Raw genomic sequence first — 26,695 nt, forward strand, 5'->3', positions numbered from 1 at the left:
AAGAAAGGTGTGCGTCGACAGTGACACCAAGGTGATAAAACGATAATGATGCCTCCGGTGTAAGGCAGAGACAGAGCAACTAGCGTGAGTAAATATTTCGGGAGTCCCCGATTTTGCTGTGGATTTGAAAAGAGACAGATCAAGGAAAGCCCCGGGTTATGTGTGTACAGGGTTTTTTCATGTATTGTAATTTGTTCTGTGATTAGCTGGTGTTGGAGGGAGTGTTTGATACTGTGCTGTGATTGGCCGAAAGTTACGTCATGGTGCAATCCTTGGTCTCTCCTGAGACCAGTGTGTCATTTTGGTTTTTTAGTCATCTACTGAACAGCGACTGAGGAGGTGGCTAGTTGAGTAGGTGGCTCAAAACATTATTATGAAGATTTAAAGAGTCAATTTTGTAGAGCTGTAGCAAACCGTATGTATTCGTTACTGAGTAACGGGTGCGGCATCTAGTAACAAGTAACTAAACGTTACACACGAATGCATTTCGTTACTCGCATCTTTCGTATGTTTCACGCATGCGCACGCTTATTCGTTACAAAGAACTATGTTTGTTTATTAATAAAAGTATAATTTGGAAATTCGTCGTCCAAGTTTTTTACTGTTTATTAAAGGTATTGTGTGTGTAGACAAAGTTTTAGATTCGAACAGAAACAACGTAAGAAAGTATTTTTTACAAATTATAAATATGTATGTTTTTGTTTTTTATAATCGCGTATTTTCACGTTTTATGTTCTTATCTTAAAAGATATATTATAATAAAGCCGCTCTAATGGGAGTTAATTGTTTCTTGGTTAACAAAAGCTGTTCATTATCAAATATTTTTAATTGTTTATATTCGATTTATTTTTATTTACGCGACGTCATACTGTACGCATACGAAATACGACTCGATTCAATGCTGTTACATAACATAGCATGTGCCATGTCATGCGGTATCAGAAGTAACGAGTAACGATACGAAAGTAACGAGTACTAATTGTTATAGTAACGAATACATACGGGTACACATTTTTTCGTTACTTTTACACCTCTACAATTTTGCGGCTGTGGTCCGGGGGTCACCGGTTTATAATCAACTTTATTTTCGTTTTTTTGGACATAAATTAGAATTTAGTGACTACAGTCATCTGTAATCGCCCACAACATGACTTAGTAAAATTCGTCATTGTTTCCGAGGACATTGATTGTCCTTCGGCATTGTGTCAAAAAGTTTAATGCAACTGCGAGACTTAATTTTGAACTGTTTTTAATATTCAATTTTCGGCCAGTCAGTGTGTGATTCAAATTAATGAAACTTATTTGTTGTGAGTAAGGAAAATACTGTTTCAACTTGTAAATGTTGTGGTCGCAAGATGGCGGCACATGTCTCGTGAATTCGTACATAATATGCCACTTGTGTAAAAATACAGTAGGTTAAGTAAATTATTTCCTGGTACACGTAATCAAGCTTGGAAACTTAACCCTAATTCTATCTCTGCATGCGACTGTCTGAGAGGTATTACATCTTGTGCAATTATTCACTCAGTCATGCAAACGTCATGCCAACCTAGAAAGAATACAAAATTAACTGCAGTTTTACAAAGGCCACATGTATTACCTATTATAAAGAATCTTACTGAGAATTATAAAAAAAAAAATTATGTATGTACTAACATTGGCAAGGTTGGTAGCAAAAAATTGTTGTTTCATGATCAGCATGATAAGTGATTAGCCCAGTATTAAATGAAAGCTTCAGTTTTACTTGCCTTTTTTTATTATTTAATTCTTTGATGGTTCCTGGGAATGAACTGTAAATTCCTTGCATTTGTTAAATACAGAATTCATAAACAAGACATTGCAAGAAATACTACCAGTAAAATGTTGAAAGAAACTCGTACTTACATCATATGCTTCAAGAATGTTAGTAGACTGTCATAAATAAGTCTTGTCTCCTCTGACTTGGCTCTTCGCTGCAATCGGATGACGTTGATAGTATGGATTATTGTGGCTTTGTAACTGCCGTAGAGTCCAATATCTTTCAGATGAATGATAATGTCTTCAAGCTCATTTATTAACTTTGATGTTGAAGTCTTTTTGCTGGTTTTCATTGGATTACTCCCAGGTGGCGTTGATAGCTCCATGTCCTCGTCTGTGCACAATCTCAGATTTCGCAGTAAGTCCTTCATGTAAGAGAAATGGCAGGCCATTGGTGTTTCGTCCAGAGACAAGGTAGGTGACTTATATATGCTTACAAACTCATCTGGGTTCGTAGAAAACCTGCAAACAAACACACACATACACACACACACAGTGAAAGGGCTTACACCATCTATAAATAATCAGGAAACGGTAAACATCTATGAATAAATATTATTCTTGACTTCAAATCTGTAAGAGTGAAGGAAAATTAAAATTTAATAACACATTGAAAATTAGCCAAATATATATGCAGATGATATATGTATAAATACAAATAAATAATTATATTTTTACTATCATGCATATAGACATATGCTATTTAGGGGCTAGCACTTAGTATTTTCCAAGCAAAGCAGAATTTTTTTTCAAAAGCATTTGTTCAACAGGAATTTGCCCCAAAATTTATTTACACAAGATGCCTTAGCCTTAAAGATTGGTCGTAACATACATACATACATACACATACATGTGTGTGTATATATACACACACATATACACATACATATATATACATATACACATATATATATGTATACGCACATATACAGGATACATATACAGGATAATTATAAAGACCGTGAAACATTTCATAAAATCGGTACAGTGAAATGGAAAAGAATAACGTAACAAATTATATACCATGTGAAAGAACAACTCTCAAAGCTTTTTTGAATGTAGAGCCAAAAAGCTATTTTAAAAAACTGACAGGGGTGCTAGTACATGTAGTTGCTGAAAATGGCTGTGAACCAGGCAGAGAAAGCCTTTTGTGTGCTTGAATACGCCCGAAGCGAATCGGTAGTGAGTGTCTAAAGAGCTTTCTGTGGCAAGTTTAACAAAACACCACCAGTTTACAATAGCATAATGAAGTGGTACAAGAAATTCAAGGAAGACGGCTGTTTGTGCGACGCAAAACGGTCGGGTCAGCCGGGCATGTGAAAACAGACAGTGGATTGTGTACGGTACGTGATGGTGCAGAGTCCCAAGAAGTTAACTTATTTGGCTAGTGCAGAATTGAACATCCCTCAGCCAACAGTGTAGAAAATTCTTCGTAAGCGATTAAGAGTGAAGCCGTACAAATTGCAACTTCTGCAAGCCATCAGCCACGATGACAAATTGCTCCAACTGCAGTTCTGCATTGCCATGCAGAACCGTCTTGAAAATGATGACTTTGCAAGCAAATTAATCTTCAGTGACGAAGCCACTTCCATTTCTCAGGAAGAGTCAACATACACAACACACGCATATGAGGGACAGAGAATCCACATGCAACTCTCGAACACGTCCGAGATTCGCCAAAAGTTAACGTGTTCTGTGCCATGTCAAACAAGACAGTTTATGGCCCCTTCTTCTTCGCTGAGAGAACTGTCACTGGTATCACCTACCTCGACATGCTGCAATTGTGGCTTATGCCACAACTTGAAGCTGATAGCAGGGACTTCATCTTCCAACAAGATGGTGCTCCACCTCATTACCACAATGTGGTACAAGATTATCTGAATGAGACGTTGCCACATTGCTGGATGGGCCGTGGGGCGGCCGCTAACCAAGTGCTTCTCCCGTGGCCACCACGATCACCGGACTTGACACCTTGCAATTTTTTCTTGTGGGGATACATCAAGGATAGTGTTTATGTTCCACCTCTACCACATAACCTTGATGATTTGAGACACCGCATCGTAGCAGCTGCTCTTACCATCACTCCTGATATTTTGGGTCGGGTATGGGCAGAATTGGACTATCGATTAAATGTGTGTCATGTAACGCAAGGTCAGGCCTCATACTGCTTCTGAGTCAACTTTAGGGACTTTAGGGACCTTTCACACTAAAAAAAAAAGAGACCTTTAACCCTGAAAAAAAAAAAGACTGAACTAGGAACGAGAAAAATGTGTGCTACCAATGAAAATAAAAAGTTTTTATGCTGCTTAGTTACACCAAAATGTTATTCAAAAGCTTTTTTAAACAACGTTTCATCTATACAGAGCTATTAATTAGTTAGGGATTTTACATACATACATGTTACCCACAGTGTAAGTTAAAAAAAGTCATTCAAAAGATTTACGTTTGTTTTAAATCAAACGTCTACCACTAAGCTGGTTGAAATCAAATCAAAATGTTGACTTATTTTAATTTGCGTTACATGTTAGTATCATTTTAATTTTATTCAAATTTGTTGACTAGTGTTTTTGATTTGTCCCTGGATGAGGTATGGCTAAATTTAATTTTTAGTGGAAAAGTATAAAATTTTATACACAGTGAAAAATTCATGTACGAAAAGTACTTACAGCAGTCAAAACATATAACTTTTAAAAATCTAATACACAGATTATTGAAATAAGACCAATCAAGAACACAGTGTATTGTTAAGTGACATAGATAACAATAAATTCAAATTGATAAAACAGTTCATTTACAGTTTTATTCCTTTTTTTTGGTGGATCTCTAAAAATAAATGAAGTTATAACAGATGAAACTTCATTCCCCAATGTCTTCGCATGCAAGTACATATGTTTCTTTGTTAGCTTTGTCCTCTTCAAGTTTTAAAACTTTATACCCTTCTAATAATCCTTGAGCTACATGTAACTCTTCAAGGCTTTTTCTTTTGAGTGCAGATTCTATACACGATGCAGTTTGCTGAAGGAGTTTGTCAGCAGCATTCTTTTTTTCAATTTCATCTTTTCTTTTCACAACCACTTTTTTTTTTTTGCATATCATCAACCGTATTCTTCTGTTGTTGATTTTCTATCCTGGAGGTTTCTTCAAAAATTTTTCTCTCCTTCTCTCTTTCTTCAAGGAGTTTAGTTTGGTTTCCTCTAAGTACTGATGGTATTTGCTTCTTGCACATCTGCCATAGGTTATTAGCTCTTTTGTGATTGGAACCCAAGCTGGCTTATTACCATAAAATTTCAAGGCATCTATAACATTCAACTGTACATTCAAAGATCTTTCTTTCATAGCAGCTGTCTGTTCTGTAATCACATTTCCAGATGTTGAGAAGCCTCTTTCAACATCACTATTACCATGTGGTAATGAGAGATAGGCTTTTACATTTTACAACCTTTGTAACTTCTGTGTATTTTGAGTCATTTATTATATTCTTTACCTCGAAAACTTCTTTCCAAAATGTTTCAAAGTCTTGGCCGATTCCTGCAAACATTTCTGTTTTAATCATGTTCCACTCATCAATCAGGCAGTCTGTAGCATCCTTCTCACTTATCTTCAGCGTTCTAACTGTAGACTTGCCCATATCATGATATTCTTCACTGCTTCGTGCTGCCTTCTCTGATGAACTAAGTCCTGATGTTAAAGCACTTGAACACACACTGTGACCTTGTCGTGATGTTGAAGCACTTGAACACACTCCGTGACCTTGTCCTAATGTAGAAGTACTTTAACACTCTTTATGACCTTGCAATGTTAGTTTTAACTGAAAGGGTCCAAGTTTCATTTCACAATTTTTTGAATGTTTTATTGATAGGGACAGGAACTTTTCGGTGAATAAAATTAGTGAAAAGCGGTGAGCAAAAATACCAAAAGCGGTGAGGAAAAATGCCAAAAGCGGTGAGAAAAAAAAGCGGCGAAATGTATCTAAGCATACCTTTTTTAAGAAAAAGTTAAATGAACTCAATTAAGATTAATCAAAATGTTTAAAACCAACATTTAGAAGTGAAAAACCCTTCAAACTTAAAAGCTTTAAAGACAAGGAGATTAGCTACTCTTCCAGAAAGTCAAAACTTTTGGGGTTTTGAGGGAAGGTTTGTCAATAAAATACATTCCTAACTCAGGTGGTATGCTAGGCCAAAAAAGTTAGGTTTGTTTAGTTTTAGGTTTGGTTGGTTTAGGTAAGTCTTATTTTATATTTGGTCAGTTTAGCATAGGTTAGTTTTAAAATGCCCATTTCCAACTCGCTTAAGTTGGGTTTGGTTTTGAGAGCTTCTAAATTTAAGCCGCTCCATGATTACTGATATTGATGTAGGCATAAATACAAACCTTCAACGTATTTATTCATTCAGTTTAAAATAGTGGGGTCCTGAAATTTATGAAGTGGGATATTCGCTTTGAGGAACACCTCAAAACTGCTTTATCTGTCGAATAGACCATCAGAAGAAAATTCTTTGGCCCTATCTAGTGCGTTTATGTCATACTTCGGCATCGCGAAGCAGCGAGAAAACTGTCAACACGATATTTGTTCAGTTACCGCAACGAATAGCCACCGAACAATAAGGGAAGCCTACAACTCACATAGTTTCGGTTCCCTGAAAGAATTTCCGAAGATTTCGGAAGTTTTGCGTTTCGGTACTAACGCCACTTCAGCCGCTAAATCAGAAGTTCAAGCATGATGTGACTGACCTAACCTAACCCTTCGATTTTTTTTTAATTTCAATTTTTGAGAGAAAGCCAAAGTTGCACAAACGTGGTAGGGAACCGAAACAACGTGAGTTGTAAGCTACCGGAACAATAATAAATGCACGCATGTGCATAACCTAACACAGCCGAAGAAAAAAAATTACATACATCCATAAATTTGTTTGTTGCAGTTTAAAATTGCCTGAAGTATTTTATGGTTAAGTAAATTATGAATAAAAAACACACTTGTAATTTTCGTTGTTATCAAAACGCGGTATCGTTTTTATCCACCGAACACGATTGATCGTATGATTGAACAACAATCGATTGTTCGTAAACGTTCGTGTTCTTTCTCGCATTCTCGTACTGCTACGTTGGTAACACGTAAATTGAGTAACGCGTTTTGTTTTGATAATGGCACGAGAAACAAATGTTGAAGCTTGTAATATTAAAATGCAAAATATAAACGGTCCTGAATTACCGTCATCTGTGGTCGTTAACCTCGCCGTGATATTATTGGCACAGAATGTGGTTTTTGTGGTCATGGCTGGAGAAAATAAATTATTTACCTTGTTTTGCCTAGTAATGTCGGCACGGTGAAATAAATATTTATGTAGTGTTTTATTGTTTTCTTTTTTATTGGTGTGCTGGTGTTATGAACAGAAGATGAATTATATCTAAATTATATGTGTTTGTGGCAATTTAAGCTTAAAATAACGAAATTTTGACCAAATTCGCGACGAAACAGTGGAAAATCGCAAAATTCACATTTTCGTAAAAAAAGGGCCAAATTCGCGAAATAACGACGGTGATTCGCGATCGTGAAAAGTACCTGTCCCTATTTATTGAGGCTACATGTTGGCTGATCTTTTCAAAACCTTTGGAAACATTTATTTTACAGTCACAAACAACACACAACACTTCAGTATCACTAATAGTTTTGGCTCATGTCTCGATTTTATGTCCAAATGAATCTTTCTGTGACAAACAATATTTATTCGCACGGCACTTCCCCATTTTAATTTAGAAAGTTGAACCAATCACCATAATTTTTCATCTAGTAACTGCACCCGAAACACAAAGAAAATTTGTCACCTCATAAAATATTTTTAACACAGACAAGGTACCTTAGCCAATTGACAGCTTCAGAGAGAAACAAGAAACCGCAAAACAAAAAAAAAATACACTATACAATTCAAAAAGGAAAGACTCCAGGTCCAAAACTAAATGCAACAAGAAGAAAAAAAGCCCTGGATAGGTAGTTTAATGTCATGCCCAGGACAAACAGTTGAAACTTGCCATTTCCATTGGTTGATTATTTGAGAATTGCTAAAACTGTTGGGGAAAAAAAAATTTAAAAAATGATTTTAGGGATTTTAGGGACTGATATTCTAAATAAAGGAACTTTTAGGGACTTTATTTTGGTTTAGGGACTTTAAGGGACTTTAGGGACCAAGTATGAACCTGCAAGGTGGACACATAGAGCATTTATAACTAGTGAAAAAAAAAACTTTAAGAGTTTTTCTTTCACGTGGTATATAATTTGTTACATAATTCTTAGCCATTTCACTGTACCGATTTTTTGAAATATTTCACGGACTTTATAATTATCCTGTATATATGAAACTAAAATCAGTAAAAACACTTCTGGGACCCAAACTCACAATTTAATAATGCAGTCAACATGTACTATTTTACAACTCCTAATTTAATATCTAGTTTTAGGTATAATGAAACAGTATACATATTTAATTATACTTTTTTAGAGTTTCTCTGTCATCTGTCAATGCAGTACGACTACTGTTTGTACAGCTGTCTTCCATAAAACAATAGAATTCTTAGTCATAGCCTTCAAACGTGACAATTAGTCATTGCACACCTGTCTTTTAAAGTCACATTTAATAAAACTATGGTTTTCTTTTTAATTAATTTCCCTGGCTACTCAAGAGATATTTACTGGTTCTTGACAAGGGACAAGCAGTGAAGCTTACCTCTCGACCACAGAGAGGTCGTCTACAGTGGCAATGGTGCCGTGGAAAGTACGCTCCAAACTGGAGATTGATTCCTGCACTTGATCAAGCCGAACACTGCTGTTCAACAGAGTGGCAGTGAGACCCAACACTCTTGGAGGGTTCTCACAGTCCTGGAATGTGCTCATCACCTGAACACACAAAATTTTAAAATTATTATTGAGGTGTTTTTCTTCCCTCCATTAGTCTCTTAATGTTAGTATTTACTGATTTTGTATTTTAACTAGCATTTCATTAAGCAAAATTTGTATTACTTTTTACTTAATATTTTTTTTTGCTTAAATATTTTCGTTCATTTATTAACTACTTTAACTGTTACAAACTATATTTTTTTAGCAAGCTTTAAACTGTTTCGAAATTATGATGCCTCTCCCAAATAGTGTGCTTTGGAGTTAGCGGTGTTTCCTGGTGTGTACCGAAATTACGGCGGAACTTGTGTTTTGTCGAATGGCCACGGCATGGTGCTGGAATCGTGCACTGAGCTGTGGAGTACACGAACGCTGCTTCAAATCAGCCTGCCTCTCGGCAGACAAGGAGCGAGGGCTGTGACAACAGGACATAACTACTGAGCAGCTGAGCTGGCCTCGCTGTTGCATGTGTTTGTGACCATCAACGAGCCTTGCCTTGACTTGCCTGTGCTGGCAGCCCGCCCTTTTCAGCCTGTGTGGCCAGCGAGTGAGCAAGTAAGGTGATGTCACTCTAAACATTTCCGTCTGTAACCTGGCGAGATAAGTTTGCCGAAACAGTGACCGTCTCCCCTTAACGATTATGTAATTTTGGGTGCAAACTGTTCAATGACTGATTCACTTAGCCTATCAGCAGTAAACTCCTTTGACTATTAACAAATGTCTTTTAACATCGTCACATTTAGTGTCATTAACTCACTTGTAGCTGTGCTGAACTATGCCTCATCTTATGCACAGTATTTTTCTCAATGACAGAATCAATGGTGTCTTCATTATTTAACTTTTTGGACGGTAACGAGTGTCCAACTTCATTGTGTTTACTGTCCCAAGGGTCTCCTGTGGCAGTCCTGAACTTTACCAAATTGAATAAGCAGTAATTTTTAGATGAACTGTATCGAAATAGTCTTGTATCATGAGCAACTTTGTACAGTGCATCTCTCCTTGGGACTGTGACATGTACACCTGCTGAGCAATACTTTGATTTTGAGTTAGCAATAATGCTCCTCGACTTAGGTTGGCACGAACTTGTAGTGGACGGGCTATAGTTACCGATGAAATGTTTTGTGCACTTAAAATTGTTTTAGCGACTACTTGCTTGCTATTGCCATTCCATTCCTTGTGTGTTGCAAGCTTTAACCAGTCATTTGGAGTCTGCAACACAATTATCCTGGAGGTGGCTCTACCATGCACAGAACTCCCAGTCATTTTAAAATATTTTAGCTGTGGTTGTAGCATTTTTGGGAACTGTGTGCATTTTATTAACACCCTAAATAATTTGAAAACTTCTACTAATGACAGTGCTTCGAGCTGCGCATACCTATGGCCTAAGACATACATGACTTGCTTCGTTGACTTGTAGTTTACTGGCTGACTTTGGTAACATCTGCTAGCAGCGCATATTTATTACTAGAATTTTTTTATGTATAAACACCGGAAATATGACACAAAGATGGTGGACCCACATGTAGCAACATAAACCCATATACAGTAAAACCCTGTTAAGAAGTTTTTCAAGGGACTGGATGCTTAAAACTTCTTAACAGGGAAAACATCTTAAAAGGGAAAAGTAATTTCCAACGTAAAAATCGATTTTACTCAAATGACATGTACTGTATTCACACAAAAGATACACTTACTGTCATTGGCATGCTGGAATAAGGGAATAACTAATGCCATATTTTTATCAGTAAATTGAATTATTAAAACTGTATTTAATTTAATAAGCACATTAAAATTAGTATTATCAAAACACTAGCAAAAAAAGCAATAACTAACATTTATTGTTTTAAAAAATATACGCAAATAATTCAAAGACAGTAATAGTTGGCGGTATATGGTTTACTTTGTTTTCGTTACGTGACTTGAATTGGAAAATTGGTGTACTGATGGAACAGCCTCTAGTCCCTGAGAATGCAAGCAGGTGATTGGTCGTGCGGCGTGCGGCACAGGTTTCCAAGATAGTTGGCGTTTCTCATTCGTCAGTTAAGCCACGAATGGGGAAAATGTTCTGCAGGTGGAACAGCCTCTCAGTCCACAAAAGCAGGCATATGATTCGTCGAAATACACAGAAGTAACAGCGTGTGGCATGTGGCGCAGGTTTCTACGATTGTGCACGTTTCTCATTCGTCACTCGAAACAGCGCACAGATAGAACAGCGTGTGACGTGCGGCGCAGGTTTTTCGACGGTCTTGTTCGGTTCAAATTAACTACCGTATTGGCCCGAATATAAGGCGACCTGCAGTTTCGGGAGTCCAAACAAATGTAAAAATAATTTTGGTAGAAATTAATGTGAAAATTCATTAGACATACGTTTGTGTTGATAAATCCTTTTTGCATTTATGTATACCGCATTTAACTTTCCGTTTCACTTAAGCTACGTATTACTATTTAGTAGTGTGTTAAACGTAACAAAGCAAACAGAATGCAGCTTGCCGGAACAAAACAAGTGGCTAGCTGCCATGGTGAAGCATACGGCCATGAACAACTTCGGTGACGTGACCACGAATATTTGTCCATATTACTCTCTGACAGAGAGTCTCTGTCCAATGAATTTTAAAGAATAATCTATGATAATTATGTTTTTTGAAAGGTTTTTACATAAATAAAGAGTGGATTACTGTGTAATTATTAAAGTAGCTTTTGAAGCAACGTACCAAATTCCTGTAAATATGGCGTCTTCGTGCGTGTTCGGTAATGTTCGTTTTACAACAAAGAAATATTGTGGAAAGACAGTTGGCAGCCCTGAATTTCCAAACATTACATCCGAAATGTTCTTAACATTTTCTGTTAGTAAACGTAAACAATTGTTCTGAAAATAGCTGTGATATTTTAGTTCCAATATTTCAGTTAAAAATCTGAAATTAAATTACCGTAAATGTTAACACGCGATTGTACACAAAGTACAAATATGAATTGTGTAATAAAAGGTTGCCATTTTGAGATGCTTCAACATTCACATTTTTACTCAAGAACCAATATTTTAATTTTCAACTTTAAACAATTGTGAATTACTGCAATATTGGGTGGATTTATCGTTTTCACCGTGTGAGGTAACGATGTTTTAGTTAATATAAAAAATCTTGAACATTTTTTTTGACAATGTTTCTACTGTAGCTTTCAGCCTGGAACTAATGTTAGTGGTGCTGACGTCTTGGGTGCGAAAATAAGGCATCTTCCAATTTTCGCATCTCGTTTAAGTAAAAATGGCCACCTTATATTTGGACCAATACGGTATTAAACGTTTGGAAATATGTAAATTTTTAAAATTAACCTTAAAAATTGTTCAAAAGTTTAAAGATAAACAATATTATTTTATTTTTTCCCCACAATAACTGAACGTTATATGCGGGAAGCATATATAAAGACAAACGTTATGAAAGGGAAATATTAACATAGGGATATATGGAAGTGATCAAGGGAATAATTTTTTGAACTTAATAAATGGGAAAACGTGTTACGCGGGAACGTCTTAAGCGAGTTTTACTGTAGTCACTTTAGTAAACATTAGATTAGATACCAATTGTATTGTGATGTCAAATGAAAATTTATAATGTTGAGACTTCCCTGGAATATATTTGGTAAAATAAAATAGTCATAGTAAAAAGTAACCTTAGGTTTAAAAATACCAAAGAAAACTGACATTAAAATGAATTCAATACATATTCTCTTTCTAAATTATTTCTCGGCTTAGTAGCACAGCAGTAGTGTGCACTTGTTTACCTCAAGGGACATGGTTTAAATGTTGTTCATCACTGGAAAAAAATTTTTACACTTGTTGTAGGAAGTATTTACAGATTTATTTGAAGTCGTCTAAACAAAAACAAATTTACAAACATATACTTAGTGTTGTATGTTTTAAAATGTTTCAGTTTAATATTTTAGTAAAGCCAAAGAAGTATAATTCCTAATGAGTGCTTAAAATTTAAAGTATTAACTGTTCAGTAAATTTTAAGATAAGTAGTGTTTTAAAAAAATTCCTTGTCGAAAATCAGGTCCAATACCAGAGTTATTTCGGAGCAGTTTCTAATAATTTTGTACTGCTATGGCAGGCAGATAATTCTGGCAGCGGGCACAGAAAGTATGTGTGATAGGAATTTTAAAAGCAAATATTTTATTTATCACCGTCAGCAATATTTTAAAAATTCTATGTTAAATATTGTGTCAGTGTTTCATAATATACATTCATTTGCAACATGAACAGAACACATGAATTTCCTCGTTACCACCAAGGTTAGATGTTTATCACTGACAGTACTGAAAGACTTGCTCACATTTTTTTTTATTTGCTCATTTGTAAATCAAAATTTATTAACTTTCGTGGATTCATTTATGTGTTTATGCGCAAAAACTCAAGTCAATGGTTGTAAAATAAATGTATACATCAGGAAGCCTGTTAATACTGTCACATTGTTCTTAATAATTTACCAGTATATTTTTCTGGGAGCATACATAACAAAGCCCTGATGTGCTTGTTGAATTATTAGTAAATAAGTTTTGCTCTCACAAGGGTTTTGATTTATTTTTCAGCTTTTGGTTGGTGATTAAACTTGCCCTGCACGCTGTTGGAGAACAGATGGGGACTTATTATCTTTGAAAGATTTGTGCAATGGGAGTGCATGACTTGATGTAGGCTTTTGGACATATGCCATTGCTTAGCACATGTATGTCTGCAGAAGAAAACTACAAAAAAACACAAATGACAAAAAACACAAATTAAGCAAAAATTGCTGTTGTCAGGATTTAATGCCACACAATATTCCACAACAGGAATATTGTCAACAAACAAGGAAAAAACAAAGAAAAATGGACTAACAGAACGAAAAAACCCCCACAAATGATGACAGCACAAAAATTCCGAACCCAAAAAAATTCAACACAACAGTTGAAACGAGACAAAAAACACAGCAAAACGAAAAGACGAAACAAACACAATAGTTTTCCAAAAAAAACAAAAAAACAAAAAGAGAACTGAAAAAACCCCCACAACTGATGACAGCACAAAAAATATTGAACCCAAAAAATTCAGCACAACAGTCAAAACGAGACAAAAACACGATCAAACGAAAAGACGAAACAAACACAACAGTTTTCTGGAAAAATGAGAGTATTTATCAGAAAATGGACTACATCTTGCTCAGCCAATGGCAGACAAGCTGACTCCTCATTGGCTGTGCACCATGGAGTTAAAGCGGATTGGTTATTGTAGGTTGAGGGGCGATTCCTGCCCTAGCATTTGGAGCGAGCGGACCTGTCCCTCTGTTACCATGCCTCGACGAACAAGTTTCCAGGATCGCTACGAGAGCGGAATCAGCACCGACTTCAAGGGCCCAGTTTTCGCCGCGGAATTGTACGCACCAAGTGGACTCCCGGCAGACCTAGGCACGCAGCTCGCGCAGCATTCACAACTGTGCAAGGCCCACTTCTCGCCCTACCTGGAGGACAGCACTAGGGCGAAAATCTACATGTGGCGCTCGAATCACATGTATTTGCTGCAGAGTTTTGTGCTGCAAGTGAACCCACCACTACAAATCGAGGAGCAAGCTGTGCGCATTCGCTCAACAACCACTAAGTATGTCTCGTGGGACACCTACCAGGCGATGCTGGTGGTCGAGCTGGACACGGCACCACGCGACCATTTCTCCCCCCTGCGCATAATACCACGAATGAAGAAGGACTGCGGGACGCAGTGCTCGCTAGCCCCGCCTGCCCCAGAACAGCGAAACATCAGCTGCCAGACGGACCCAGCTGCGCGGAGTCGGCACCAGTGGTGCCAGACGCCCGCCCCAGAAAAATGCCAGGAAACTGGCACTCAAGTAGCTGTTGCAACAGCTCAGAAGAGCACCACTGCAGCTCTTCACGTGGCACCAGAGTTCTCTCCGCTGCTGCCGCCGCCGGTAGCTTCTGTGGCTACACAGACCGCCCCCAAGGCGGCCTCAGCTGCGGGGAAATCGGCGCGGCAGCCTGCAAAGGAGCAGCCCAGACAGCCGCCACAAGAACACCGCGCGCCCTGGCACTTTTTCGTCCTCAGGGGCGGCAGAGGGGCTGGGGTGCCTGCAGCAGAAATAGAAGCAGCCTTGCGCTCGGCCGACCAGGTGCTGGAGAATCTGCAGCAGAGCAACAGGGCGCCTCACCGGCCTCTACAGAGTGGCCTTCGCCATTGTTCAGGAGGCCACTCGCCTGCTAGAGGCCGGCCTCACCATCAGAGGCGCCCACTACGCAGCAGAGGCTGCACATACCAAGCCGCAGCTCCCCAGGGCCTGGGGCCAAGACGAGCTGCAACCAATCCCTCGCGGCGCAGTGCTGCAGTTGGCAGAAATGCTAACTGCGGTGCTGAGCCGTCACAGGTACACCACGAGCCAGCCGTGGGCAGAGGGGACTCGTCCCCTCCGCCGGCCTAGCCCTTTCTCCCGTTAAAGGGAGAGGGTCAGCAGCCCACGGTCTAGGAATCTCGCCACACAGACAACACACTTAGCTAACACAGTAAATTAGTCCAGCCTTTGCCCACACGCAATAAATAATTCAACACTTTTTAAATAACAAAATAATAATCAAAACAAACTGAGCAGCCAAGGCCAACTGCTCAGCTTAAATTAATACCCCCCCCCCCCCCCCTTCGAATTTAAATTTTCAAACTAAAAGGGAGGGCTGGACAACACACGAGTTAAAAGTAGAATCAACACACGAAATTAAAGTAGATTATTACAGGCCATTTACAATATAACACAGCTTCGCAGCTTAGTAAAAATCAGTAACAGAAAAGTCAAAACTGAACTCACTTAAGACAAAACAGGAGGTTAGGGGTGGCAGTAAGCGACCTGGTACTCCTAAAGGGTCGCGGGGTTCGATGCCAAGTTGCGGCATTCGTGCCCTGCGGCCCTCACTGGCGATGATGATATCCCCTTATCAGTCAGACGAGAGTCTGCTAGGGGGGTGCTTCATTAAGCACTGATTCTGAGCCATTGTAGGTTGAATATTGGCTATTGTTTTGTGCTGCAGGGATGTTTCTCTCTTAATCAAAGGGATCCACATATTTTTTAATTCAATGCTCTGCTGGCTGAAAATATTTTTATTGCTAATAATGAAAGCTGATTCTTTGATTTTCCTTTTTATTTTATCGGGTTCCTGTATGAGTGGTGTGGAGTCTTCCCAGAGAATAGCCAAAAAATTCTCTGGGAAGACTCCACACCACTTATAACGGTTCGTTATATACAAAATAAACGTCGATTGTAATTTTTGTTGTTTTTTATTTTTTCAAATAGAATGCACCGACAATTCCAAACACTTCCAAAAAAAAGAGGCTGCTCACTCATTCCACATACATATGCCCGTCGAACAGATGCTCGTAATTCGCGTGATGTGAATTAACGAAAAGTAATAGCGTAGATTAAGTCCTTCAGTAATGTTTTGCTGCAAACACATGAAGTCAGTGCGGCCTCAAACATGGCCGCACCCAGCGAAACCGAATTTCGCCCCGAGCCAAATGCTGACGAAGATGGCCGCAATTTCTAATTATTGTCCGAAAGAAAATAAAACAAATTAGGTTGACTTAATACTCGGCCTGGCTCTGACCACCAACGTTAAATTATCCATTAGCAAATTACTGCATAATTAAGCGAGAAGCCACCGAACGCGACCTACTCGTCCAGCGTTCGACAGACGACTGGTGAACTCATGAACTCGTCTCCTCCACGCAGGGAGTAGACGTCACATGACCTCACCTACCAATCACACGCACGCTTCTTTCACACTTACAGATACAAACCAATCACAGAACAAGTTACAATACATGAAAAAACCTTGTACATACAGAACTCTGGGCTTCCCCTGATCAGTCTCTTTTCAATTTTACATCAAAATCGGGGACTCCCATTCTCTATCTCTCTCCCACACCGTGAGACAGCAGTTTCACTCAGTTCCCACGCAGGGGGGAAATTACCGTCTTTATCTCGGTTGGCAGGGAAGCACTGTTCCTTTATCACTTACACTTACAGGCCTCTCATGCCTCTCTTTCTAACCATTAACACCAGCCCAGACACAGTACCGTGTTCTAGAATCATCCAACATGTTAATGCACATTATAATCAGCAATTATAATACAAATTACTTTACCAAATTAAAATCATTTCGAAATAACCTGAAAAATTAGGCCTAAACAGGCAAAAATCTAGAACAGCGGCTTCTTTGTGAATAATTACATAAAAAATAGTAGTGATTAAAAATGTCTAATAAAATACAAAATACTTTCTTAAAACACATAGCAAGCAAAAAATATCAACCCTAAAATATATAACAAACGGTAAAATATCATTAGACATACTTTTTTAAGAAATATTTACATTCATGAAAATAGTTTAAAAGAAAAATTATTTAATTAGGAGGGCAGGGTTCTGCAACATTACACATTTGTGGGGGTTTTTTCGTTTCTCTTTTTGTTTTTTGTTTTTTTTTGGAAAACTATTGTGTTTGTTTCGTCTTTTCGTTTTGCTGTGTTTTTTGTCTCGTTTCAACTGTTGTGTTGAATTTTTTTGGGTTCGGAATTTTTGTGCTGTCATCATTTGTGGGGTTTTTTTTTGTTCTGTTAGTCCATTTTTCTTTGTTTTTTCCTTGTTTGTTGACAATATTCCTGTTGTGGAATATTGTGTGGCGTTAAATCCTGACAACAGCAATTTTTGCTTAATTTGTGTTTTTTGTCATTTGTGTTTTTTTGTAGTTTTCTTCTGCAGACATACATGTGCTAAGCAATGGCGTATGTCCAAAAGCCTACATCAAGTCAGATGGGGACTTGCTATGTGATGGGACCCAGTACACCTCATTATTTCCCACGAACTAGGGCTATTTAAATTTTCCAAAGTAATTTCCCACCCCCCCTCCAGGTAAATCCTCGCCATATACTGTAATTGATTGCACCGCCACCCATGTTGCCTCAACCGCTTGTTCTCTTCAAGACTTATAAATGAAAACAAGCAGTTCTTTGGTTAGAACCAAGTAAAATAAAAATAAGGCTAATTTTCACAATACTGTGACAAAAATCATTCACATAGTCTTAACACTATTGAGCATACAATGGGTTGGCTTTTAAAAAGCAACAGGGTGTCAAACTACCATGCTTCAACAGTACTTAATTTAAAATTTACAAGCCCTTGTACAGATAAAAAAAAAGGCATGTTTACAAAAAAATTACAAACAAATAAAATAATGTCTACAACATATCAATTTTCCATAAAAAAATATCCCAAGCTTTCAATAAATAATAGTAGTAATAATGACAGCAACAATAACAAAAGCAATAATAATAATAATAATAATAATAAAAATCACAAGGAGGTGTACCTGGGTCACATTACGATACCTTTCCTATTCCCAACCCTTCACAGTGCTAACCAGTCATTGACATCAAGTTGTTAGCCGGCACTTAAAGCTTAAACTAAAAAAAATAACAGGAAAACCGTACTTTACTACAGTAACAGATATATCTTTGTATGAAATATTATTTAAGTTGTTTCAGCTATTTTGGCACGATGCAGTAACAAATATCCAAATTACCATATTTATTCTAATACTTTACACAAACATGTTACAGCACCTAACAAATGACAGTTGCTCATGCAAATTTGTTCTAAAAGTACATAAATAAACTGCACGCAAGTTATCCCACCTGTCTCATAGGTTGATCTTCCACTGCATGGTGACACTCATCAAATATCAATAGATTGACATCAGCCAGAGTGATGTATCCATGAAGCAGCATGTCCAAGAATATTTGGCATGTCATTACCAACACCTGCACACAACCAAAACACCACGAACTTGAGAAAACAATGTGACTCTTCAATTCTATTTTCTTTACTTAAACTTAAGACGTAAAGACAAGTTTGCATTTGTGTAGCTTAACATACAGAATATGTTTTAATTGGGTAATAGTATAACAAAGAGTGTTCTTAAATTTTTTTAATGTGAGTCAAATTTAGTTGTAAATTATTAAGCCGGATGTACACATATAAAAATATGCGCAGAATATAATACACTGCATAATTTTCGTAAATGTGGCTATAACAACAATTTATTCCATATTCAACACACACGCTACAGTCTAAGTCGATTTCTGATTAACATAAAAGGATTGGCATTCCATAGAGTTTTCTATGTGGAAGCTTCATTTTGTTGGTTTTTTTGCCACACAAATACCCTTAGACCTATCAAGTTACCAGTGAGTTAACAATATACTTCATATTTTTGTACAAGAAAAGTAACAGATTCTTTGTTTTATTCCATCCTTATTTCTAAGCACAAATATCAAAGCTTAATAAACAACTGAAAACTGACCCAAAACTACCTGTTGTTTTAGTAGCATAGCCTTCAAATTTGTGGTTATATAACTTGAGCACTAACACATGCACCACATGAAATAATAATTTATCTGAAAATAATTTTATTATTCAGCAAAAATATTTGAGCCAAACCTGTTCTGCTGAGTTTTTATAGGTGTGGATCCGGCTTTAAAAATACAGCTCCTACTAAACTAAAAATTTACAAAAACACAGAACAATGTAATATTACAGTAAAAGCTCTTTTTATCCGGTATGTTATGGATCAAAGCACGATGGGATTAGCATCAAGAATTATTACACAGACCTTGTTCTTCCTCAGTTCTTCATTCCACTTGGATTTATTCCACACGTCTACATTCATATCCCCGCTGTACATGCCCACATTGACGGGCACAAAACGAGCAATGTATTTCCCTTGCTGCACCACCAAAGGAACAGTGTTCACCATGAATACAGTACATTTGCCTCCATTCCAAAGATCCCTATGAAAACAAAATACAAAATCAGGTAATTCATGACAATATGCATGAAACTGCTATTTATCATAATAAAAGGAAGGTATTGTGATTAACAATATTTATGTAGAAACAATGTCAATGTCATAAAAATATTACAGTTTCAAATGCCTAATATCACCATCCCAATGCCATTATCACTGGTCTTCCAGCCACTTTTCTTATCAAAAAGTATGAAAGTTGGGCTTTTGTTTAAGAAGATGTAAAAATAAAACTTGTAAAAAAAGTGTAATTTGTCATTACATTAACATTTTTTTATATTGAAAAAATCTTAAACCAGATTTAAAACATTAATAACATATTTTTGAAATTATATTGTGCATTCATCCCTTCCCTTCACTTGCTCTAGTCCCCTTCCTGCGTTTCGGCGCATGCGCGGCACACCCCCGCGACTAGTTTTTAAGCTCTGGCAATCCTTGTCTCTTCCTTCATTATGCCAAAATTTAGTTAGTTTTTGGTACAGTTTAGTTATTCTTTGCGCGAATTACGGACGACGAGCGAATGTGTAAGGAAAATGTTTCTTCAGGGTGTCTACATAGTCCCAAAAGCAAAAATCAGTGACTTTTTGGGGAATTTTTGGTACCTTTTAAAAAATTTTATGACCGAAAATTTTAATATATTGTTACGAGCGCGCTTGGCTGCAGTGCTTGGCGTCGCCGCACTCGTTCGGCCTGTCTGCGCCCCCTTCCACCCGCATCCTCTCCCTGGTATCTCGTGTCATACTATCTCGCTACATCCTGACCGTCGCAGCGCGCACCTGCCTCAGATCGGGTTACTTAAAAGAGGCCGCACTGCGGAATAAAAGGACTCAGACGCCTTTATCGGCGTTCTTAGAGCAGCCACCGCGTCCTTCGAGGACTCACGACGCGTTTCTGGGCATTTCGACGGCGAAGGTCGCGAGATATCTCGGAGACATGCCCGATTGTTCTGGATGGGAACCCAAGGGCTATTTAAGGAGGTTGGGCCGACCTTCGAGTCAGTCAGTCAGTCGGTGACTGAGTGGGGAGTTCTCCCGCGGCGGAGTTTCCGGGCGATAGTGCCGCAGGTGCGGCAGAGTGGCGAAGTCCTTGGACGAAGGTTCCAGGGCAGGGAGTGAGTGAGTTCAGTGAAGTCGGGAGTTTCCGGGCGATAGAGTCGCGGGCGCGGCGGAGTCCCGAGTGAAGTGGCGAGCGAGTCGTCGAGTGGGATCTCGGCGAAGGGTGTGACGGCGGCGGCGGAGTGCGGCGACGGAGTCCCGCGGCGGTGACCCACGAGGGGTGCTGCGACGAGAGTTGCGCCGGAAGTGCGGCCCAGCGAGGTGTGTGAAACGAGTGACTGGGGAATTGACATTTCTTTAAGTGTAATTAATTATTTGCTAATTTAGAAGATTATTTGTAAGTGTCAAGTAGTGGTAGTAAATAAAACTGTGTGTGAAATAAAATCTATTAATTGGGCTATCCTTTACGAACCCCCGCAGGTAAATCGTAACATTTTGGTGTCAGAAGTGGGATAGCCCCAATTAATAGATTTAGGATTCAGTTAGAGTATTAGAATAAAAGTTAAGGAATTTAGTTTACGAGAATATAGTTAGTGTTTAGAACTTTAGTGAATTTTAAATTTTCTAGAGTTAGTTTGAGTATACTGTAGTCAGTGTTAGTTTTGAATGTAATAGAGTTATTGTTAGTTAAATTAGAAGGTTCGGCTAGGTCATTTAAAATTAAGAACAGTATTAGAAAAAAATTTATTTAGGCTTGTAGTATATGTGGACAAGAAAGATGGCTGCCGATGAGCTTAAGAATGTCCTGGCATTCTTGGCCGAACTGAAGAGTGGCCAGGAAGAAATGAAGAATGTAATGAAGAGTAACAGGGAAGAAATGAAGAATGAAATGAAGAGTAACAGGGAAGAAATAAAGAATGGCCAGGAGAAAATGGAGAATAGGCTGGAGGAGATGAAGAGTAGCCAGGAGAAAATGGAGAATAGGCTGGACGAGATGAAGAAGGGTCAGGAAGAAATGTTAGCCAGTATGAAGAAGGGTCAGGAAGAAATGTTAGCCAGTATAAATAAGGGTCAGGAAGAAATGTTAGCTAGTATGAAGAACTTTAAGGAAGAAATGGTATCTAGTACAAAGAACTTTAAGGAAGAAATGGTAACTAGTATAAAGAAATTTACGGAAGAAATGAAGAGTGGAAGGAAGGAGAGTAAGAACCACCATGAAGAAAAGAAGAGCGGGTCAAATTATAGCCTAGAGGAAATGAAGAAGGGTCAGGAAGAACTGAAGCATGGCCAAGAAGAAATGAGGAATGAAATGAAGACCGAAGTGAAGATAAGCATAGAAGGGAAGAACAGCCAAGAGAAAAACAGCGAAGAGAAGAACGGCGAACAGAAGACCGGTCAGGAGAAGCACAGCGAAGAGAAGAACAGAGAAATGAAGACCAGCCAAAAGGATACCAGCCAAGAGGAGACCAGCCAAGAAGAGACCAGCCAAGAGGAGACCAGCCAAGAAGAGACCAGCCAAGAAGAGAACAGTGAAGAGAATAACAGTGAAGAGAAGAACTACAAAGAGAAGACTAGCGAAGAGAAGATTAGCGAAGAGAAGACTAGCGAAGAGAAGATTAGCGAAGAGAAGACCAGCGAAGAGGAGACCTGCCGAGAGGAGACCAGTCAAGAGAACAGTGAAGAGAACAGCGAAGAGAACAGCGAAGAGAACAGCGAAGAACACTGCGAAGAGGACATTAGCCAAGGAGAGGAGAACAGTCAGGACATGAAGATGAAAGAAGAGCTGAAGAAAAGCCGAGAAGAGATGTACATGAGTCAAGAAGAGATAGAGAAGTGCAAAGAAGAAACGAAGGAAGACCAAGAAGAAACACAGGAAGACCAAGAAGAGGTGAAGAAGAACCAAGAACAGGGGAATAAAGACCGAGAAGAGAAAATGAGAACACAAAGAGTGAAGAAGATGGTGCAAGGAGTAACTGAAAGCAGTCCAGACGATATTCATAAGAACAAAGAGGGAATGAGGAACCAAGAAGAGACGAAGAAGAGCTGGGAAGAAATGCTTTGTGAACAAGTAGCTACGAGAGAACAAACAGAGAGAAAAAGGGAAGAAACAAGCGAACCATTGGGAGGCAACGAGCAATGCTCTCAAGAGTATCGAGTCCTTCCAAGGCAATGGTCGGTCCGTCTCGGGCAGCTGACTGAACGACATGGGGAATCTGCGACCCAGAAGTGTCGCCGGGCGACAAGAGAAGCTACATCTAATGAGAGAGAGGGTTACCTGGTGAGACTGTACAGCCCGCGATGGAGGAAAGGCAGGAGACCTAAACTTCGAGTAGCATGGGGACCTCCAGGAGGAGATGCATTACCTGTTCGGGACGAACAGGTTTAAGGAGGGGGCAATGTTACGAGCGCGCTTGGCTGCAGTGCTTGGCGTCGCCGCACTCGTTCGGCCTGTCTGCGCCCCCTTCCACCCGCATCCTCTCCCTGGTATCTCGTGTCATACTATCTCGCTACATCCTGACCGTCGCAGCGCGCACCTGCCTCAGATCGGGTTACTTAAAAGAGGCCGCACTGCGGAATAAAAGGACTCAGACGCCTTTATCGGCGTTCTTAGAGCAGCCACCGCGTCCTTCGAGGACTCACGACGCGTTTCTGGGCATTTCGACGGCGAAGGTCGCGAGATATCTCGGAGACATGCCCGATTGTTCTGGATGGGAACCCAAGGGCTATTTAAGGAGGTTGGGCCGACCTTCGAGTCAGTCAGTCAGTCGGTGACTGAGTGGGGAGTTCTCCCGCGGCGGAGTTTCCGGGCGATAGTGCCGCAGGTGCGGCAGAGTGGCGAAGTCCTTGGACGAAGGTTCCAGGGCAGGGAGTGAGTGAGTTCAGTGAAGTCGGGAGTTTCCGGGCGATAGAGTCGCGGGCGCGGCGGAGTCCCGAGTGAAGTGGCGAGCGAGTCGTCGAGTGGGATCTCGGCGAAGGGTGTGACGGCGGCGGCGGAGTGCGGCGACGGAGTCCCGCGGCGGTGACCCACGAGGGGTGCTGCGACGAGAGTTGCGCCGGAAGTGCGGCCCAGCGAGGTGTGTGAAACGAGTGACTGGGGAATTGACATTTCTTTAAGTGTAATTAATTATTTGCTAATTTAGAAGATTATTTGTAAGTGTCAAGTAGTAGTAGTAAATAAAACTGTGTGTGAAATAAAATCTATTAATTGGGCTATCCTTTACGAACCCCCGCAGGTAAATCGTAACAATATATTATGCATTAGACTCTTTTGAAATAGAGTACACAAATTTTTTTCAATGTTATGCACTATCATTTAACCTAAATATTCTATATTAGGCTATTTACCGACACTAAAAATAGTTTATACACTTTTCTTGAGTTTTTTCAATTTATTCTCTATTTCTAATAATTCTCCTTTTTTCTCTTCAAGCAATTTGTCCTTTTTCATTTCCATTAATTTGATTTCATGTGCATCTCTTTTTCTTGCATTTAACACCTCATTCTGTTTGTTATGTTTCCTTCTTAGGTCTTCCTTCCGTCTTGCTGAGGCATTGCGAAATTCCAAAATCATTTTTTTTTTTTTGTAATCTGATGCGCAAGAGGAGAAATGCCCTCTGAAATACCAAATGAATCAATAATCAAAATAGTTAAGTAAAACATATAAGGTAATTGTACTGCAATTAACACAATCTGAATTGTAAGTAGCCTACTCCCACCCTAGCCCAAAACAAATTAGTCCAAAGTTAAAATACTCACCTGTAAGTGAAAAGATATGATCATGAACCAGTCTTTGCGCTACAAGAGATTTCTCTTGAAGATTTTCAACCAAAAAATCTTTGTTAAAAGAGAAACTTCTCTCTACCGCTGCATTTCCATGGAAACAATCAAGAAGCGTTGGAAAAATAGGATTAATTGAACATGTGCATCTAGCATAAATGAATAGATCAAATTAAAAATGAACTTGTCAAGGCTTTCCTTTTTCCAGTTGAAACATTTTGCAGCTTTCAAAACCTCAGGATGTTCACAAAACCTTGTGAACTCTCTGAGAATAATCTCTCCATCAGCAGGTGCCAACTGATTGAGTGAGATGAGTTCCTGAATGGCAACCTTAGCTCTAAGAGCTCTAACCGAGTCTCTAACCATTACTGAAGGAGACAAGAAAGTTGAGCCCAATACAATCATCTTTCTCAGAGGACTCTTTTCATCAAGTTTGGCATACAATGAGAACAGAAATTTCTTGCAGTCAGCCTTAAATTTCAGGGAGTCAAGCTCGTTTGCCTTTTTGAGACTGAAGGTGGCACCAAAACCTATCTCTATGGAATCATTATTTCGTAAGATATTCTCATTCTTGATATTGATATTCTTCAACTGAGAAGTGTTTGAAATTTTATCCATCACACTTTGCTTGAAAACCCACTAGCACTTTTTCAAGCAAATCTACAGCCGTACAGCGCTCAAGAAAAGCAGATGTTAGGTATCGAGTACATGATATACTGTTTTCTGAATCCCAATATTTAACAACAATGTCCATTTTCTGTTTTTGGCAAATATCATTCAGACTTTCATCAATAGATAGTGCAAAAAAAGGACTTTTCTGTACACTATCAGACAATAATGAAGCAAAATAAGGCCCCAGGCCATACGTGACACTATGTGCTACTTTGTCCATTTGTAATTTCATTTTTGAAGCTATAGTACTATCGGGAAACATAAAAGGAAAAAGTTCCACTGCAACTGCTCCTGAGCAGATTGAAGCATGCGTGCAGATGCAATGAACAGCCCACACTATCTCTGCTTTTGTTGAACTATCACTTACAAGAAAAGTGGAGAGCTTTTGTTTTTGATATCTCTCTCCTGGGATAGTACTGCAAGATGTAAGCTGTGAACTGGTGCTAGGTGCTGGCTGAGATGAATCATAACTTGGCATGCTGGGCCCGGCCTCTGATTAACTAGTGGTGGGCCTAACCAGGGTTGCAGATACCATTGTACAAAAAGAGAGCATTTTCTGCCTGCCAGACTTGTGAACATTAAGAAACTCACGTTTTTTTTCCCTTCCTTTTTCATGGCATTTAATTGCGTTAACTCCAGAGTGAGAAACATCCACATATAAGCTTTTTGAACTATTAAAACTTCACATGCAAACACCCAATGCTAATAAAAACACAATATAAAAACATTGAAAACACAGTTTTTGTAAACACACGTCCAGAAAATATTTCTAAATCTTACAGAAACACTTGATACTTTTTAACGGTAATCTTTTACTCAGAAAAATTCAATTAACCAATACATTACATCGTATATCCTTTTACTGCAAGCATATAAAAGTTACCGATTAACTGCATAGCCATCACGTATAATACACGCTCGCGGCGCCATATTGTCAACAAAACGATACACTACCCATCGTGCCGCGTAAAGTGAGACACTTGCATGACGAAACATAATTGATGTTTACATTCTTTGATTACGGTATTGTTTGCATAAAGTAGGTTAGTTTTCGCTGAAAAGTTTAAAAAATGAACAATTTAATTTGAAATTAAGCTTTAATGTATGATAAAAGAAAAAAATACAAAACAAGCACCTGTAGTTGTAGACTGGAAATTATTATTTCTATTACGAAAAAAAGCGTGACCCATATGGCCACTTTCGTGACTTATCCGTGACATCCGTGACCATGTGTTCAGTTCCGTGACTTTTTTGTGAATTCCGTGACTGGTAGACACCCTGTTATTTGATTTGTAGCAGCTGTTGCTTGGTGCTGAAGGTGGCTCAGCATTATGTAAGTTAACTTAGATATAATTTCCCAGTTTATCAAATTTTTGTTTCGGCCACCACCATATAAATTCTCTTTCGATGTAGTCGTTTCATTTGTAGTTTTGTGGCATTTCAAGTCTTGACGTGTTATTTTTTGCCTTGTGCTTTGTCCGGTCCCACCGCTCGTGTTTGTGTTTGATGGTTTTTATTTATTTTATACTTTATATGTAACTTGTATTATAATTTTGTAATTGATTGTCAGGCCGATGCTACCTAATGTCCTTATGGTTGGACATGTCTTCGTGGCGGTAATCGCTTTCTTTCAAGTCACGCGTATCAAATTTCGCAGCTAGACATTCAACCGCCCGTTTACCTTGTT

At 38.8% G+C, this 26,695-nt stretch overlaps 1 protein-coding gene across 5 annotated transcripts in view; it reads right to left on the reverse strand.

Moving 5' to 3' along the window:
• The window catches only part of LOC134541907 (endoribonuclease Dicer-like), a 224,263-nt gene that overhangs the window by 183,247 nt on the left and 14,321 nt on the right, over positions 1 to 26,695 (reverse strand). For all 5 annotated transcript variants that reach the window (XM_063385650.1, XM_063385649.1, XM_063385646.1 and 2 more), the window contains exons 3-6: positions 19,373 to 19,550; positions 18,396 to 18,521; positions 8,517 to 8,686; positions 1,885 to 2,259 (exon numbers count right to left, since the gene is read on the reverse strand). In XM_063385650.1, coding sequence (XP_063241720.1) covers positions 1,885 to 2,259; positions 8,517 to 8,686; positions 18,396 to 18,521; positions 19,373 to 19,550 — 849 coding nt within the window. The remainder of the gene's footprint in view (positions 1 to 1,884; positions 2,260 to 8,516; positions 8,687 to 18,395; positions 18,522 to 19,372; positions 19,551 to 26,695) is intronic.

Source organism: Bacillus rossius (assembly GCF_032445375.1).
Source record: "Bacillus rossius redtenbacheri isolate Brsri chromosome 4 unlocalized genomic scaffold, Brsri_v3 Brsri_v3_scf4_2, whole genome shotgun sequence".
NCBI classification, from domain to species: Eukaryota; Metazoa; Arthropoda; class Insecta; order Phasmatodea; family Bacillidae; genus Bacillus; species Bacillus rossius.